Source organism: Caretta caretta, chromosome 2 (genome assembly GCF_965140235.1).
Source record: "Caretta caretta isolate rCarCar2 chromosome 2, rCarCar1.hap1, whole genome shotgun sequence".
NCBI lineage: Eukaryota > Metazoa > Chordata > Testudines > Cheloniidae > Caretta > Caretta caretta.
Window position 1 is genome coordinate 197,257,261 of NC_134207.1, and position 19,640 is coordinate 197,276,900.

A 19,640-nucleotide genomic window follows, 5' to 3' on the forward strand; every position below is an offset into this window, starting at 1 on the left:
TGCCTAGAACCTTTTGAAGGCTCAAGTCACTGTGATTTGTGTTGGAAGAAAGAACTGAATCGTGCTTAGGGCTTCGTAAAAACAAAAGAAAATACCTCAAGCTATTGAAAGAATAATTTTTCTTGAGGGGTAATTCTTGAAATAGTTATACTGGCAGAACTTTTACTTTAGTGAGTTTTTTGCCTGAGTAAGGTCAGTGTGATTTGGCCCTGAATTTGTGTAAACTTCTTAAGCAATTGTAAAATATTTAATTTATTTATACAGATTTCATGGTGGATTGATTTAAATCAAAGCAATTTAAATCACTGATTTAAATAAGCAGGAAGGAAACCATGATTTAAATTGATTTTAATCCTGTTGTGGATTTGTACTTTAGTTATTTTTCTAAAGAGAGGTTAATTCTTATTTGTTGGTAACCATTAAAATATATTGATTTGCAGCTAAATATAGCTTTTACACTAAAATTGGTGCTTTTTTTATTTTTTGGCTAACCAGGAGGGTACATTATATCTATCCATGTTTAAGCAATTTTATAGCCTAATTTACATTGTATTCAGATTATTAATGTTTAGATTTTTTTTTATTATGTTAGAAAATGGTGAATGGTGCATTTCTTATTTACTAGATGACAAATCTCAAGTCCAAAATTAATCAAGCTCTATTTGGATTTAAATTCAATTAAATGCACAAAACAGGATATTTAATTTTTTTTTTTTTTTTGGTCAAATAAAACTACCTTTAAATGTGCTGACTGTATAAGAAAAGTTTTATATTAAAAAATAGGACTGTCAAATGATTAAAAAAATTAATCATGTGATTAATTGTGTGATTAAACAATAATAGAATACCATTTATTTAAATAGTTTTGGATGTTTTCTACATTTTCAAATATATTGATTTCACTTGCAACAGAATACAAAGTGTACAGTGCTCACTTAATATTTTTGATTATTTTTGATTTGCACTGTAAAAAACAGACAATATTTTTCAATTCACCTAATACAAGTACTGTAGAGCAATCTCTTTATCATGAAAGTTGAACTTACAAATGTAGAATTGTGTACCCAAAAAACGCTGCATTTAAAAATAAAACACTGTAAAACTTTAGAGCCTACAAGTCCACTCAGTCCTACTGCTTGTTCAGCCAGTTGCTCAGACAAACAAGTTTTACATTTGCAGGAGATAATGTTGCCCACTTATTGTTTACAATATCACCTGAAAGTGAGAACAGGCCTTTGCATGGCACTGTTGTAGCTGGCATCACAAGATATTTATGTGCCAGATGCACTTGAGAGTTGTATGTCCTTTCATGCTTCAACCATCATTTGAGGACATGAGTCCATGCTGATAATGGGTTCTGCTCGATAACCATCCAAAGCAGTGCAGACCGATGCATGTTCATTTTCATTATCTGAGTCAGTCAGATGTCACCAGCAGACAGTTGATTTTTTTTGTTTTTGTTTTGTTGTTCGGGTTCTATAGTTTCCGCATCAGTGTTGCTCTTTTAAGACTTCTGAAAGCATGCTCTACACCTCATCCCTCTCAGATTTTGGAAGGCACTTCAGATGCTTAAACATTGGGTTGAGTGATGTAGCTATCTTTAGAAATCTCATGTTAGTACCTTCTTTGTGTTTTGTCGAATCTGCAGCGGAAGTGTTCTTAAAAAGAACAACATGGGCTGGGTCATCATCTGAGACTGCTATAATATGAAATATATGGCAGAATGTGAGTAAAACAGAGTAGGAGACATACAGTTCTCCCCCAAGGAGTTTAGTCACAAATTTAATTTATTTATTTTATTTTATTTTATTTTATTTTAAATGAGCATCCTCAATCAGCATGGAAGCATGTCCTCTGGAAAGGGGTCCGAAGCATGAAGGGGCACATGAATGTTTAGCATATCTGGCACATAAATATCTTGCGACGCTGGCTACAACAGTGCCATCTGTATTCTATATGTTGTCACCATTTCCTGTTGTACGGCACTGTGGGGATGCTAGTGAAACTTAGAAAACATTTAAGGTTAGAAACATTCAGAACTATGCATCGCTATCTTTTGTGTCAGAGTAGCAGCCGTGTCAGTCTGTATCTGCAAAAAGAAAAGGAGGACTTGTGGCACCTTAGAGACTAACACATTTATTTGAGCATAAGCTTTCATGAGCTACTGAATGCATTCGATAAAGCTGTAGCTCACGAAAGCTTATGCTCAAATTTGTTAGTCTCTAAGGTGCCACAAGTCCTCCTTTTCTTTTATCTTGTGTGCCATCACTTTTCATGAAACAAACTATTGTAATAATCCATAAAACGCTACATTTTCAAAAACAGACTTGATTGTTCATAAAAGGGTTTTAAAGGCACTAAGCCCATGTGCAACTCTGAAAACATGATATAACAGTGTATGTATAACTGTTTTCTGTGAGGTGCTGGGCATTTCTTTAGTATGTGTGCATGCGTGCACAATTCCACTTCGAGCAAGTTCTGCATCTACCTAGCAACCTGCAGGATCAAAACTATCCATATTCACAGTTTAATCTTGAGTGCACATGCATACCTAATTCACTGATTTTGGGTTTTGTTTTTTTTTAATTATAGTACCTGGGTGCCAGCCATTGTGGGCATGCAGTCTTGTCCACGTATATTAGAAGGTACCAATAGCTCTGTCATGTTAAATATTGTGTGTACCACCTGAGTCCACTGTCAAACTGACAAGGTAGCCATAGTGGTGCTGATTCATTATAGGGAGGCAAGGTAGATTGATTTAAATCACTGATTTTAATTATGATTTGATATTCACTAGTCGCAAATCAACGTATTTTAATGGTTATCCACCAAATATCACATTTACACTAAACTTGGTGCTTCTTGCTAAGCAGGAGGATACCTAAATAAAGGTGTATAGATAGAGTGTAATTGAATAAATGTGAGTTGTGAGTTAAGTGCTACAAATTCTTAATTTTTACATTTTTATCAGATAATGGTGAATGATGTGTTCATTTACTAGATCATCCTTCATTTTTTACTTATGATTTGTGTTAGGCTCTACTTAAATGGAAATTCAATTAAATTGCATAGAAACAGCATTTTAAATTTATTTTAATTAAATTAAATTACTTTAATGCACTAGATACATGTTCTGCATTTAAAACTAAGTGATTTATTAAACAAAGGCAATATTATCTGTAGTTACTGACTTGAACTGATTATTTCTGGTCACAATGTCCTTGAAGATTTTAGAATTAGTTGATTTCATCCTTTTAGCTAGTTTTTTATTAATAAATTGATAGAAGAGAAAGTAGGAAATCTTGGTTTCGACTCCCATTTTTTTAAACATAGAATGAACTTGTCATTTGAGCCAAACTAGTTGAATAAACTGAAATGGAGAAAATATTCTCTCTGCATTTGCAGAAGAGGCTACTGCCCCCTGAAGTGCTTTGTCTCTTGCCTCCACAGCAGCCTCTTCTGTATGTTATAGAATAGATTAACTCTGCTTGGGCTTCTTGTGTACGTGCACATGCGTGCACGCACACACACGAAAATCAGCTGGATATGCTTAAGGTAGGATTGTGAAACTAAATGCATGCTCACAACCTAGTTTTAGGCATTTGCATTAACAGTTTTTGAAGTACTATTTGACCAGAAGAGGTGGCTTACAAGTCATTAAAAATGTAAGATATGAAGGGATTAAGCATTGGGTTGTACATGTGAGTAAAAGATAAAGCAATGAAGTCCTTGTGTAAGGCATCCAATTGGTGTTTACTGAACTTCATTTTGTCTAATTTATACTGTAAAGACGTTATGGCTCATATAACTAGAACTGGGCAAATGATTTTTCTTTTTTTAGTTTGAAAACAAAAAAAATCAGAAAAAATACTCACTTTTTGTTTCTGAAAAGATTTGTAATTTGTCAGCAAATTGGAAAAATTTGTTTGGGGCCAGCAGTGTGTGTCTGAGTCTGTCCAGCCATCCTCTTTTATAACCGTTAGCCCAGTGATTAGGGCAGTTGCCTGAGATGTGGGAGACCCATGCTTGAATCCCACTCTAGAGCAGATACTTGAACTGAACTCAACTCTGCCACCCCCCAGCCAGGTAAACCTCCTAACCCCCAGGCAGTGGGCTAATGTGGGGTGGGTTACTCTCAGTCTTTCCTGTTGAAGCTGTTCCATTGTTTATAAATACTTAAATATTCTTTGGGCTGAAGCAAGAGGGTGAATGACTCTCTCTTGGTGATTAATTCGCTCATCGAGGTGCAAGGAGATGTGGATTCACAACAGGAGAGACTGAGAGCAACCCATCCTATAATAGCCAATTGCCTGGTGGTTAGGATGCTCATCCAGGAGAAGTGGGGAGAGCTGAATTCAAGACCATGCTCCAGAGTGGGGATTCAGACTTGCGCATGTTCATTTTTTCTTTTTCTTCCTTCCATCGGTAGTGTTGACTAGGAATAGACTGCAGAAGTCAAAGTTAATTTTTATTATTGCTCTCTTAAAATTTCAGTGCATATAAATGTACATGTGTTGACATGAATTAATGGCAGTTTCATATTCTGGAAAACTAAGTTTACAGTTGCTGGCTGTAAAATATCAATAATTTGATAAGCAGACAACACTGACTGTTTAAAAACTATTTCGAATATAAAAGGTGAGGATTATTTCTTTCGCCTACTAAACACAGCTCCTTGGCTCCCGTTCGGAAGAAGAAACCAGCTCAGTTGGACGTGAGCAAGTAAACAAGGCCTATCAAGCCTATCGAGAGGCCTGCATCGACAGAGATAATCTGAAAGGCAAACTGGATAAAACGGTATGTCCATTTAATTCATTATGCAAAAACAGGTGCACATCATGCAAGTATATTATAGAGTAAATTTATAATAAAGAGGGAGTTCTTGAATTTATTTTACTCACTAAAGACCTGTATTGCTTTAAAAATCTAAACAAGTGAACATATGTATTAAATACATTTTGATGGTGTTTTGGATAGGAATAAGATAAAGTTCTTAAACAATGCCTCTAGCTGAGGGCCATCGTTACTGATGATCTAGTTTAATATTGCGGCTAATCACCAAAAGAATGCAGGAACTTTAAATATAGTGTTGTAAATAAGAGTTATCATTATAACTAGCAAACTGCAGAAAGTTTCCTGACAAATTTTTTCTTAAACTAGATAAAAGAGAATACAGAGTCCTTGAAAATCTTGAGTGAGCAGTTGCAGTCTAAAGAAGTGGAACTCCTACAACTGAGAACTGAAGTGGAAACTCAACAAGGTATTCAGTTTTGTCACTATTTGCTTGCCTACACGGTATTTTAGCCAGCAGCAGAGAGGTATAAATTCTAGTGTGCACAGGATTGTTCCTCACTGTCTGGTGTGGATCCTGCTGGCATGCGGTAAATGTTTCCTAGTGCGTATTAATGTCGTCCCATTTGAAACTACATTAACATGCACTAGGGAACTTTTAATGCACACCATCAGGATCCACGTTGGGCCAGTTAGTGTGCAGCACACTAATGAGCACTAGAATTTAGTGCTGTAGTGCAGGCTGACACACTGTGTAGACAAGCCCAATGTCTTAGCATACAACTGGAACTAAAAAGAAAAGGAGGACTTGTGGCACCTTAGAGACTAACCAATTTATTTGAGCATGAGCTTTCGTGAGCTACAGCTCACTTCATCGGATGCTGTAGCTCACGAAAGCTTGTGCTCAGATAAATTTGTTAGTCTCTAAGGTGCCACAAATACTCCTTAGTCTGTATCCGCAAAAAGAAAAACACGGCTGCTACTCTGAAAACTGTAACTAAGTGCCTCAGCATATGCAATGCAGACTCTTCAGAGCTTAAACACTCCATAGTGGTGGCTTGATGTGTTAGATTGCAGTGCACTATAATAGTGGAGGAACTTTGGGTTAGCATCTTGTGTCTCTGTACATGGTCATCAGTTTATTTTCATATTGGATTGTTGTACTGTAAGTCATTTGTGTGAAAGAGTTGAGGCTGACAAACTTTTTTTTTCACCTCCTCCATTGTTCTAACTTATTTACAAAGAATAAAAAAACATTAGGTTTAACAAATCAGTGGCAGATAAATACTGCATAACTGTTTAGTTTTTAATAGACATAATGGCAAAGGAGAGATTTAAGAAGAGATATGAAAGAGGATAATGAGGTAACCTTGCGCATGTTTGTGGGGAGTTTCTCCGCAGCATGGGAGAAAGCAGGAAGGTACTTGCTGCAAAATTTAACAAGTAGATTGTTAAATTTTGCAGCAAGTACGTGATTGGAGGCTAACCTCCTGGGCCGATCGAAGGCTGGACTCGACCTCTTGGTACTGAATGACAGAGGAAAGGTTGGGTGAGGATAGATTGTGAAGGATCTTGACAGTGAAGACAAGTGTCTTAGGTTTGGTGCAGTACAGAAGGGAAACCAGTGGAGGAATCAAAGAGAGCGGAGACCTGGTCAGAGTGATGGTCTTGGAAAATGATCTATGTAGCAGCATTCTATACGGATTGAGACAAGATTGCATTTGTCAAGGCCAGAGAAAAGATTGTTGCAATAATCAAGACAAGATGAGTTTCAGCTGAGTGGGTCAGTATGAAAGGCCATAACTTAGAGATGTTATGCAGAAAGAATTAGCAAGACTTACACATAGCCTGGATATGAAGATCTGGAGATGGGTCAGAGTCAAAGATGACTTCCAAGTTCAGGCCTGAATGGTGATAGTGTTGTCCTGAATGATCAAGAAAGGAGGTAGCAGGGAGTCTGCTTTTTTATGTGGGGATTGGAGAGACTAACCTATGTTTTAGTCTTGCTGAGCTTGAGCTGATGGTTAGACCTCCACAACGAGATTTCAGGCCAAGATTTTTATTTTGATAACAAGGAGGCAGGTCTGGAATAGAGGTAAATCTGTGAATCGTCTGCATAGAGATGGTAGTTGAATTTGTGTTGGTGGATGAGATTACCCTAAAGATAAGGTGGAGAAGGGAGACCAAGGACAGAGCCCTGTGGAACCCCCACAAAGTGTTGGTGGATGGATGAGGAGGATCCACTGAAGGAACAATTAGAGAGATAGGAAGAGACCAGGAGAGGACAACCTCACAGAAGCTAAAGGAGGGCAAGATTTCAAGAAGAGCATGGTCAATGGTATCAAAGGCACTCACAGGTCAAAGAGAATGAGGATGGAGTGCTGCTTCTGAGACTTGGCAAGGAAGAGGATATTAGAGATGTTGGTTTCAGGGGAGTGGGGTAGAAGCGTAAAGGGTTGAAAGCTGGATTGGAGAAAGTCTAGGATGGAATTGGAGGAGAGGAATTCCAGACAGCAGTGGTAAAACATAGTGGTAGTTGGAGAGGCAAGTGGAGTCAAAGGTGGGATTTTTAAGGTTGGAGGGACAAATGTGTGCTTGTATTATGAGGGGAAAGAGCCAGAAGAAGTTGAGAAGAGTATAGGAGGGGATAAGAGCAGAAGGGAGAGGGTCACTGGGGGAAGTGGTTGGGTTAGAGGAGAGAAGATGAGAATCTTCTGCATTTGACTGCTGAAGTAGAGAGCTGTAGGAGGCGAAGGGGAGGGGAAAGGCTACATTATATTTTGTCAGTTTTCTCTTGAAAGAAATTTGTGAGATCCTGTGCAGAGGAAGAAGTGGAGGCTGGTGGAAGGAAGGATTTGAGGAGTGAGTCAAAGCTATCTGAGAATGTGGGCATGGGATTCAGTTAAGTTGGAGAGGTAGAGTTGTTTCGTTAGGAATATGGGAGAACTAAAAGGAGAGATTGAATTTGTACAGGAGGAAGTCAACCTGGTGATGGGATTTATTCCAGACATGGTTTGCAGCAGGAGTGGAGGAGGTGGATGTTGGGGGTAAGCCTTGCCAGGCTGGACTTTGATGTGAAAGAGGGGCAAAAGACATAAAGGTGGAGGAGAGCAATGCTTGGAGAGAAACAACCATGTCCATGGAAGAAAGGAAGAAAAGGGCTGAGTGGATGAGAAGTTGGCGATATAGAAAGATGTATCCTGTTCAAACATTTGAAAGGCTTACGGTAGAACTTCAGAATTAAGAACACCTCAAGAATGGAGGCTGTCCGTAACTCTCAACAAAGCGCAGTTCGGGCTCCAGGTCCAGCAGCTGACACTCCAGGCCAGGCTTCGTAAACAGCTGAGCTCCCTACTCAGCCCCTGGCATGAGTATGCAAGCTTGTCCACCTCCCGGCAGGGGTGGAGGGTGTGTGTGTGTGTGTGTGTGTGAAAACAGTGCCTCCCCCTCCCGGCCAGGGATGGGAGGGGTGAAAGCTGCGCAGATCCCCAACCCTGCTCCTATTCTGCTGATTCTGGCTGCCTTGGGCTGGCAGTCCCAGTGTCTTCACCTCCTAGCTAACTGTAAGTGGCTACCCTGCGTGTGGGGGTAGGGTGGGTACAGGCAGCCCAGATGTGCCTACCTCTAAGATGCAATAAAGTCACAGTACTGGTTGGTTTTTTTTGGGGGGGGGGGGGGCTCCTCTGCTGCTACCTGATTGGTTACTTTCAGTTTCATATGGTGTCTGGTTGACTGGTCAATCTGTAACTTTGGTGTTTGTATCTTTGAGGTTCTACTGTATATCAAAGTACAAATGGCATATATATATATGAAATGAGGGAATGCTCCATTCTTCCATATTTGAATCATGCTCCCTTCTATGGGGAATCAAAAACATTTTGGAGTATTTTTTTTAAGTGGTGCTTAGGATGGGATTTCAACTATAATTCCCTAAGAGAGATGTTTACGAAAGCCATATCTATATTTATGGGGACTATAGCAGCATAGCTACGGTGCCATAACTATGCTGGCATAACCCCAGAATAAAGACACCACCTACAACAACAGGAGGGGTTTTTCTATTGCTACAGAAACACCACCTCCCTGACTAATGGTAGCAAGGTTGAGGGAGGTATTCTTCTATTGACCTAGCTGCAGCTACACTGGGGGTTAGGTAGCCATAGCTATTGCACACAGGGGTGTGGATTTTTCACACCCCTGAGTGCCATAGCTATGTCAGTCAGTGTTTCAAGTGTAGAATGGGTCTCAATGTGGATTATTTTTATATTGCACTGTAACAGGGTTCACTCCTTGTGGCTCATCTGGGGAGTAGCTCGCCACTGACCGGACGGATGCTCCCTCTTGCAGTGGCTCAGCCCATTGACCCTTCAGGACTCTACGTAGTTGTTAGGTACTTTTGTGACTTGGCCCTGCAGACAAGTCACTATAGTCCTTCCCTTCCAGGATATGTCAGTCTCTCAGGACTAGCTGTCCCTCTGCCATTGTGGGCAGTACTCCATTCTCCGTCCATACACAGTGCCACTTGCACAGTGGCTGGAAGGGGAACCTGGGTCCACCATCTACTCTGGGTTCCATCCCAGGGACTTGATAAGGGTCCACAATTATGGTCTGCGTACCCCCAGATCTGTTTCCTACTTCCCTGGACTCTGACCTACTATCCTCTGGCACCTCTGGGTTTACCACCTGTCTGAGCTTCCTCCATTCCCAGGCCTCCTCTTGCCAGACCCTATCATCTCCAACACACCTCTCTCTTATCAGGGAGTGACCGCAGACTGCTTCCCACTGCAGCCTTCTCCTGGTTTCTGCTTCTGAAGCCCTGTCTGTTCTTGCCTGGGTGAACTTCATCCTTAATTAAGCATCGTTGATCCCTGTCTCCCCCTCAGGAGCAACCTACTGTAGCTAATTGGCCCATCTAGCCTGCCTTAACCCCTTTTGGACTGGTGTGCAGTGAACATCCTATCACATACGCTGTATGATAATTCATTTAAAAACTAAATCATTCAATTTATCTTGAGTTTGGATCAGTGTTAACTTATTCAGATAGCTAATCTTGCAGTGAGAGCCTGTATGCTATGGAAAACTTTTTTTTTTCCCCACCTCCTACATTGATATTAGGATGATCTCTACTTGGGATAAAAAAGCCTTACATATTAGTCTTATTTGTATGTCTAGGCCACCTCTGGATATTTGTTTGCTTTTTTTTCTAAATAAGAGGCAACTATGACTCAGGGTTCTTTAGCTAACCTTATTGCATGGTAGTTTATTGTGCACTTCTATTTGAAACTTCCTGTTAGGCATAATTAGGAAAAACTTCTAGTAAACCTAGCTTGAGAAAAAGGAGCAATATTTTACTATGCATGCAAGTTGGGCATGCATCAGCTTGAGTAGCTCTACATCTGGATCTGATCACTTCCCAGTATTAAATCTGTTTTCAGGTTTTTGTGGTGTGGTGTTTTTTTTTCCCCTTCCTTCAATCCTGTTTTTGTATTGAGGCATTTTACGATATGCTTTGTAGAACTTACGTAAAAGAAAAACAGGGCTATGTTCATTAAAGGGACAATCTATTTTTTGAGTTTTCCTCTGTCAACAAGTTTCTGTCAGCTCTCTTGATAAATAACCATTGGGAAACCTATTGCTTTCACTTCCTGAATGTGATCTTTGTACAAGGAAGACTAGTTTTTAAAAAAAAAAAAAAAGTGCTTAGGAAAGGAGATCTGAAATATTGGATGGTAAGTAACTCCATATTACATATATTTGACAATGTCTTGCTTTATTAAAAATAGTGATACTAAATATTTTTAAATTAACTTTATTGATTAAAACAAACTGAATCTGAGTCCTTTTTATTTTGTCTGGTACAGATACTCATCATGAGCCATGACATGATGTCTAACTCTGAAACCTTATAATGGGAGTGGAAATCAGTCTGTTGCTTATCTTTTTGTAGTGATGAGGAATCTAAACTCTACTCCATCTAGCTGGGAAATAGAGAAGCTGAATAGTGACCTGAAAGTGCACAGTCTGGAACAGGAACTAGAAAAGCTGAAAAAAGAATGCAACGGTCTCAGAAAAGAACTGCAGAAGGTACTGTTGAATTATGGAATTGAAACATTAATAGACTTGTGAAATTAAAATGAATATATAATATTGAACTTTGACATTTACCCCAATTCTTTTGTTCACATGAAGAAAAAAAAATTATATATGAAAGAGTTGCATATTTACATTATATATAACTGAAAAATGAAAACCTTTTTCTTCATAGTAAAACTAATTCTCTTCCCATGAAATTATTTATCTCTTGTAAATAATACTCAATTATGTGCAGGGCTGGTAGGACTGCCAGTTGTTAAGGTTGCCCAAAACCTGATTATAAGATCCTGTTTTAGTTGCTTATAATTTTGACAAACCTCAATCATATGAGCTGAAATTTTCCACGCCCAGTATCTGCCTCAGGTTGCGGGCTTTTTTTTTTTTTTTTTTTTTTTTTTTTTTTGAAACTTCATCCAGTACAGGTCAGTTGTTTCAGACGACAAAGCTAGAGAAGAATGTTTTTTCCCCATCTTTAAAACAAAACACAAAAACTGATGACTTTTATTTGAACATTTCTATCATCCACATGCTTAATGTAAGGACTTGAAACTTGGCAGAGCAGTGGCCTTGTATCGGGGATGTGTTGTGCTGTTCCTATAAAAATCCACCCAAATAAGCTTCAGAGCCTTTGAAATATTGCAGTTTGCACTTGCTCGTAGAGACTGTGATGTTGCACTCCATATGCTTTATGAAAATATGCGTATAAATGTGACTATAATGTAACTAGAATATGCTTTAGGCCAGTAGTTCTCAAACTTTTGTACTGGTGACCCCTTTCACCAAGCAAGTTTGAGTGCGGACCCCCCCCCCCTATAAATTAAAAACACTTTTAAAAATATATTTAACACCATTAGAAATGTTGGGTGCAAAGCAGGGTTTAGGGTGGAGGCTGACAGTTCATGACACCCTCCCACCCCAATGTAATAACCCCTGAGGGGTCCCAACTCTCAGTTTGAGAAACTCTGCTTTAGGCAAAAGGCCTCTTTTAAGGTATTACAAAGCTTATAATCTTCTAAGTGTGTTCATCCTATTTGTATGCATGTATCTTTCTTGTATCTGAAGCTAGAAATATGAAGTATAACTCTGAGGTCCTTTTGTAATTATGCAAAGTGTGGGCCATTAATGGTGGCTTAGAATCTTGATGGCTCCCATTGACTAGGACAATTGGTTGTGAATGGGTTTATTTACCTGCAAGCCTTCCTGTGGGCAATGAAGAATGAGGTCTCACAGCACATGTGACCATGTCACATGATACTGGAATCCATCTTAAATCTGGTCCTCTTCCATTTAGAAGGAGGGGTGGGGACCTAGAGAGACAAAAGATTCCCACCTTGTGCTAAAACTATAAAAGGGGGTGGAACAGAACCAAGGGGGTGGCCAGTCATGAGAGCACCCCTGCTTTCCACCTAAAATGTCTGCTGGAACTATCAAGGACTGTACCAGGGGAAAGGATTGGGCCCAGACTAGGAGGGAGTCTAGTCTGTGAAAGCAGCTTATTGGAACATCTGAGGGTGAGATTTTACTTGAAAACAGTTTCTTAACATATTAGGCTTAGACTTGCATATTTTTGCTTTATTTTGCTTTGTGACTTACTTTGCTCTGTCTGTTATTACTTGGAACCACTTAAATCCTACTTTTTATACTTAAAAGTGATTTTATTATTAGTAAACCCAGAGTAAGTGATTAATACCTGGGAAAGCAAACAGCTGTGCATATCTCTCTATCAGTGTTATAGAGGGTGGACAATTTATGAGTTTACCCTGTATAGGCTTTATACAAAATAAAATGATTTATTTGGGGTTTGGATCCCATTGTTAACTGGGTGTCTGGGTGCTGGAGATAGTTGACCTGCTGAGCGGTTTTTGATTAAAGTCTGCAGCTTTAGGGGTGTGGACCAGACCTGAGTCTGTGTTGCAGCAGGCTAGCATGTCTGGCCCAACAAGGCAGGGTTCTGGAGTCCCAAGCTGGCAGGGAAAACTGGCTCAGAGGTAACTTCAGCACATCAGGTGACTGTCCCAAGGTGGTCTCTGTGACTGAACCTGTCGGAAACTTCTGAAGATTTATTAGCAGCAAAATTCCCAAAGATTCTGATTGCACTGGGCATGCCTGAGTGTCTCTCAGCTCCTGGTGCTGACTGTGTGTGCACCGTTCCCTCAGAACTGCTGAGCATGCATCAACCCAGAGCTAAAGGGGTAAAGCTAGACTTTCCTTAAGGTAGCTGCACCCACATGCTCTCGGCCTCTTGAACTCTGAGACCAGGAGCCTGTTTCTCCTGTGTTCTCAATTACCCTTTTTGGCATGTATGCAGACTGAAGTAGGAAACCACCTGATTCTTATGCAGAGGGGACAAACACTGGACCAAGGGGGCAGGAAAGGGGCAAATTGGGAAAAGGAGTCTGGTGAAATTGAGACTAGAGGCTGATGAGGGAAATGAGGTGTGTGAAGTGGGATACAGTTGGCATGAGGAGGGAGGAACACTGGAATTGAATGAGGCACTGGTAATGAGGGGGGAGATTGGGACTCTCTGGGCAAAGAGACTGGAACAAGAAGCCAGGGAAGGGGAGAGACTAGGACATGGAGATAGGGAGGCTATTGTGGGAGACTGAGAATGGATGAGGAGACTGAGACTGGGAACCAGTGGAGGGAGACAGATTGAATGAGGAGCTGGGATGGGGGGGAACTGGGACTGGCAGTGCAAGGAGATTGGGATTGAGATTAGAAGCTAGAATAGTGGAGACTGGGACACGGTATTCAAGGAAAATGGGACTGGGACAAAGAGCCAGAAATGGGAAAGAGAGAGGGAGAAGATGGGTCAGAAGGTTTTATGGTTGGGGGACCTGGCAGAAGTCTGCCTACTAGAGCCTGCTCCTCTCCAGAGCCTGGAAAGAAACCCAGGATTTTTATCATTTCTCTGCTCTTCTGTTGGCAAATATCATCTGTGAAATCCACTGGCAAAATGCGTGTTTCATCCCCATCTAGTGCTGGTCCAGAGAGGTTGTCGACTTATTACTGCTATCAGTTACTGTGATAGTTTGAGGCAGAGGCTGTGCAGTGAATCTAAAGGTTCCAACCCTGCTGATGAATCATGTAGATGTTAATATGATGCCACAAAATAGAATGTCTTTTCATTTGCTATTTTAACAACCCAAGTGACAAACTCAAACTACTTTAAGAACTTTATTAAGGTTGCAAAGTTAAGCGCTCAAAAAGTTAGGAAATGCCAGAATTAAGATTGCTTGTGCAGCCTTAATTTGGCCCCTTCTATGTATGAATTACGATAGTCCTTAATTACAAGATGCTTTACCTTCCCTCCTGCCCCCCCACAGGACCCCTGCTTCATTTAGTACACAGAATGTAGCTGCTCTGTGGATGAATCAAAGCGGTGCAGTAAAAGAAGCTGTTGTCTGTAGGACCCCTGCTTCACAGAATTTGCAAGTATATAGTGTATGAGGCAGGGGTTGCAGGAAGAGAAAGGACAGCCTCATGGTTAAGGAAGTAAAATACTTTATTGCATGACCCTATACCCAGTTTTACTGCACACCATTCAAACTCTGCTCTGAAGACAGAATTATTAATTTCCTTAAGGGCTTGTCTATGGCGGTGGTTTTAAAACTGCAGGTCGCGATCCAGTAATACATTGCGGAATGTAAGGCGCTGGTTTGCAGCAGCTCTGGTCAGCACAGCCGACCGGGCCGTTAAAAGTCCCGTAGGCGGTGTTGCCCAGCTAAGGCAGGCTAGTCCCTACCTGTTCTGACACCATGCTGTGCCCCAGAAGTGGACAGCAGTAGGTCTGGCTCCTAGGTGGGGGGGAGCCACGGGGCTCTGCATGCTGCCCCCACCCCGAGCACAGTCTCCCAGCCAATGGGAACTGCGGGGCGGGGGAGGGGGTGCCTAAGGGCAAGGGCCACATGGAGCCACTTGCACACCTCTGCCTAGGAGCTGTAGCTGCTGCTGGCTGCTTCTGGGGCACAGCACTGTCTGCGGTGCCAGGTCAGGCAAGAAGCCTGCCTCTGCACCCCTGCTGCGCTGCTGACCGGGAGCTGCCCGAGGTAAGCCTGCACCTGCACCCCAGTCCCCAGCCCTGAGCCTGCCCCAAACCCTAGAGCCCGTTCCTACACTCCAACCCTCATACCCAGCTCCATTGGTTTGAGGGCATCGATTTTCTTCAACTGGGTCGCCAGAAAAAAAAAGTTTGAAAACCACTGGTCTATGGTATTTATCACTATTGTATCTGAGTTTTTCACAAATATGAATTTATCTTCACAACATCCCTGTATAGTGAGGGGATGGTGGTATCTCTAGTTCACATGTGGGAAGTTGAGACAAAGTAAGGTCAAAATTTTCCACTAATTTGGGGTTCTAATTTGAGATGCCAAGGGCCTGATATTTTTTTCCAAAGTACTTAACGTTATTTAGCATTTTATATATTCAAAGCACTGTTCCTATCAACTTCGGTTGCAGTTGTGCATGTTCATCACACTTTAGCAAATCAGACCCTGGAGTCTCAAGTTTGGCTCCCTAAAAATGAGGAACACAGTTAGTGGCCACCTGTGGAAAGGATGGTTTAAGTGACTTTCCTAGCATTACATAGGAACTCTGTGGCAAAGGCAAGGATAGAATCCACTTCTCCAGGACAGCATTCAACTGCCTTAACCAAGAGACAGTTTTTTCTCTTCCTGCAATCCCCTGCCTCATTCACTGTACTGCTTCCAGTTCTGTGAGGCAGGGTTCCCATAGACAACAGCCTCCTTCACCATACAACCCATAGTCATCCACAGGCAGGGGCTCTGTGGAAAAGATACTAAGTGATTATGTAATTAAAGACCGTATCATGACACGTAAGCATAAGGAGGCTGAATTAAGATTGCATAGGCAGTCTTAATTCTGCTGTTTCCTAACTTTTGAGAGCTTGATTTTTGCAACCTTGAATGTTCTTTTAATGTAGTTTTTTGTGCATAATGCACTATATTTATTGAAAAGTTTGTTTTATACAGTTCTGTATATTTACACTCTCTTGGAGTAAGACCAATTTCTTGTTCTGAACTACTTATATCAGACATGTGCACATCCAGCAAAGGGGGGGACAGCAAGCATAATTTCTTAACTATTATCTTCAGTACAGGCTTGCTGTTATCTTAATGTTCTTTTCCTTGAAGATGACTCCAGAAATGCAGTCCTGTTAATGAAATGAGAAAGCAGCATGTGCATCTTAAAGGAAAGAAGTTTGCGTCACCTTAACTTCCATCTGTATTGTGCCTCATTTTAGGTCTTGGGTTGAAAGCTACGACTTTCCAGTATCTTTTTTTATACAGGACTGTATTAGAAATATCTGTGGAACTAATGGTAATATTTAGACCTTGTTTTTATGCCTGGCCATCCCAGAAACAGCCAAAGGGCGCTGAAGCTTTAGTTGATCTCATCAGGAAAGTATGATGAAGCATTCAATTCCTTGTAACAATTTTTCATACTCTTAATACCTTCCTCTTAGGAGGGCTGAAAGACCACTTTGAGGTTTTTCTCCAGAATTAAGACCAGAGCCCAGAATCTGATTTCTTTTGGTGTTGTGAGAACACAATTATTAATTATTACTTTTAACATTTGCTGTAGGTGTATTAAGGTACTCTTTGTCTTGGTCTTTAAAACTTAGCTCATGTGGAAGGGATGTGGTTGCTTCTGCACACAGTTTTTTATACCTGTTCATAAAGACGCTATTTTGTAGCACACTGCAGTCATGAGTGAGCTCTCAAATTTAAGCTACTGATCTGCTAAATGCAGCTATATGCTGCAGATATTAAATTAAAATGCATCTACAATTTTAAAAAAGAAGGAAAACAAAGAGGCAGATGAAATGATTTGACTTTTTTCCTTAAAACAGAGGATATGCTATCTTTGTGAGTAGAGTGAGTTCTTTGTTTTTCTAGTATTTATTAACACTATTAAGTTCGCCGTAGCTGTTAACAAAAAAATGAATGCTTAATCTTTAAGATACACACCATAAATACTGGCTATCAGTCTTTGGGGACTTTGTTGGGCAGCCTGATCAACTGATTGCTGTCATCAGTCACCTTTGTGCAAATATGACATGGTTTAATGTTTTAAGAGCGTTTGAGCTCTTCTTACTGAAAGTGTTTTATTTCTTCAGTATCTACATGCTGATATATATTTTGTCCACTAGATGGTGCTAAAGGGAATCGATTATCTTGAATTGAGTGTTTATTCACCATTAACTTTCCTCTCCTTAGCAGGTGCTTCTTGTTTTTTGTTTATACCTAGTTATTGTAAGTGCCTTTTCTGACTAACTTCATAAATTTTAAAGAATTTAAAAAATTGCAAACAAAATCAAGTGTTTTGTTCTCAAAAAATTTTGGAGATATTTAGTTTGAATAATGTCTGTTCACATACGGGGATTTATTGCTTGTGTGATGCATGCTGGGAGATCCAACAGACTTAGGGGGTAAGTTCGGTGCACCATCTACACAAAACTCTGAATCAATAATTGTTACAGTAACTTGTCTTGAAGAAGAAATACAAGAAACTACTTCTTCCCCTCAAATCCACTAACAGATCAAGATAGGAAGCACATATGAACAAGATTTTAAACTAGTGTACACTAATTTACAGTAGCTGTTTTTATAGCACAGAAACTGAATATCTTGCACATGAGCAGTAAAGCTTTGGAGGAAGAGGAAAATGACATTGTATTAAGAAATCCCACAGCGTTCTCAATATTTCAACTGGCAAAGACCAATTTAGCAAACATAGTTTAAAACCTAGAATTAAAGAGAAATGGCTGCTATCGTGACATTCTGGTTGTCTTTTCTATATTTTTAGTATTTATTTAGATTTTCTTGTTTCAGTTTTGCATGGTAGGTGTATGGGATATTCATCCTGCATCAACTAAAAGCTATGCTAATAATAGACAGGTTTCAGAGCAACAGCCGTGTTAGTCTGTATTTGCAAAAAGAAAAGGCGTACTTGTGGCACCTTAGAGACTAACCAATTTATTTGAGCATGGTTAGTCTCTAAGGTGCCACAAGTACTCCTTTTCTTTTTGCTAATAATAGTGGGTCCAGTTAAAGCCACAGTGATAATTGATAGCATGTTTATCAGAATCTAATATAAATTTTTTTGCTCTTCTAATTCTAGATTAGATTTAATAATTAACTAAAATTTAAATGCTGATTTTAATGCCATTGTGAGTAGGGTATCCTACTTTTACAAAAATGCTATAAGCAAAAAACAGTTCCTTAAAAAATTAAGGCCCTGATACTGTAAACACTACAGCAAGTACATTATCTTCTGCAACATTTTATTTTAAATGTATTTTATTTTTAAAAAATTTGTCACACAAAAACAAAATTGCTTCAGTGTTAATAGAAAAAAGTCCTCTAGACTTTTTAAAATTAGTTATTGTGAACTTTTTATACAGAAGCCAGAATTTTCAAATCTAGATGTCCAAAGATAAACCAATACTTAGGTACCTAAAGGTGGGATTTTTCCAAAGTGCATAGGTAACACGGGAGTACAAATCCCATTGACTTTAATCTACAAAAACTGATGGAGTATCGCCTGGTTGAAACGCTTGAGTTTACATGCCTTGTGGAAGCTGGATATATTTAAAAGTGGTGTCTGCAAGTATAGCCCAGACTATTTAGTTACCAATTTTGTGGTTGGTTTGTTCTCACAGATATAACGTTAATGAGGCCCGGATTTGCCTTTTTCTGTATAGATGAGCATTTTGTGTGAGCCTTCTTACTAGAAAATCTCTAGACCCCATAACTGAATGTTTCAGAAAGTGCAGGGATAGTATTGTTGCATTTCACTCATTTTCTCAACACAGTTGATCTTCTCGTTCACACATTAATTCAGGTAGCCACAATTTATGTAGGAAACTTGTGAATTTTTACAAATTTTTCTATTGTAAAATGGCACATCAATCTCTTCTTCCCTTCCCAATGTACATCAACTAATGAAACTGAAGACCCACATGCTCAGAAGATTAGATTTTTGTTACAAAGGTCTTGGACACTAAATAGAAGTAACTGTTTGCTTGCTTTTTTTTTTTTCTTTTCAGGACCAGGGTCAGGAATTAAATCTGTTAAATGGAGACCTCCTCCAAAAAGAAAATATTCAGAGGTATGAAGATTTGTGGTTCTCCTATGTTTCATTTTGTTAGTGTTGAGTTAGAAATGATGCATTGAGCTGGTGTGGCAGATGGTTCTGTGCATGAACTTATTTGAATAATATGCTAACTCAACCAAGGTAGCTTGCTATATAAATAGTTATCAACTCACATGCACTTAATATTTAATACAATTTATTATTTTTATTCATGTTGATAAACTAGGATGAAAGTTAAATCTACTTATGTGAACTCTAAGACAGAGAAGACACTGTCTAAATCTTCTGGATTGTTTCCAGATCACACAAGTTTAATAGGCAGTTAAAATAAATAAATAAAGTTTACTACAGTCAAGGATGAAAGCACTCTAGAATCAGGAAGAGAAATGGATGTGTCTCAAAGAGGTGGGTTAGTACAAATTAGAGATCCAACACCCAAAAGTAAACTGAGTAGACAGACATTCAAGATGAAAAGTTGGTTTGAGGAAGTAGAGGATTGGATAAGAATATAATGTGAGAGGGATAGTGTAGCAAGTCTATGGAGTTTTGTGCAAACGTGTATTGTGTTTTGAGTTTGCTTTGGTAGTGGCTTCAAGGGTAAATGTTGTGGAGGATGGGATGTATGGTTCTGCTTT

General features: G+C 39.7%; 1 protein-coding gene across 4 annotated transcripts in view; it reads left to right on the plus strand.

Moving 5' to 3' along the window:
* The window catches only part of AZI2 (5-azacytidine induced 2), a 63,540-nt gene that overhangs the window by 30,112 nt on the left and 13,788 nt on the right, over positions 1-19,640 (plus strand). For all 4 annotated transcript variants that reach the window (XM_048838644.2, XM_048838643.2, XM_048838645.2 and 1 more), the window contains 4 exons: positions 4,672-4,797; positions 5,161-5,260; positions 10,739-10,875; positions 18,959-19,020. In XM_048838644.2, the coding sequence (XP_048694601.1) occupies positions 4,672-4,797; positions 5,161-5,260; positions 10,739-10,875; positions 18,959-19,020 (425 nt within the window). The remainder of the gene's footprint in view (positions 1-4,671; positions 4,798-5,160; positions 5,261-10,738; positions 10,876-18,958; positions 19,021-19,640) is intronic.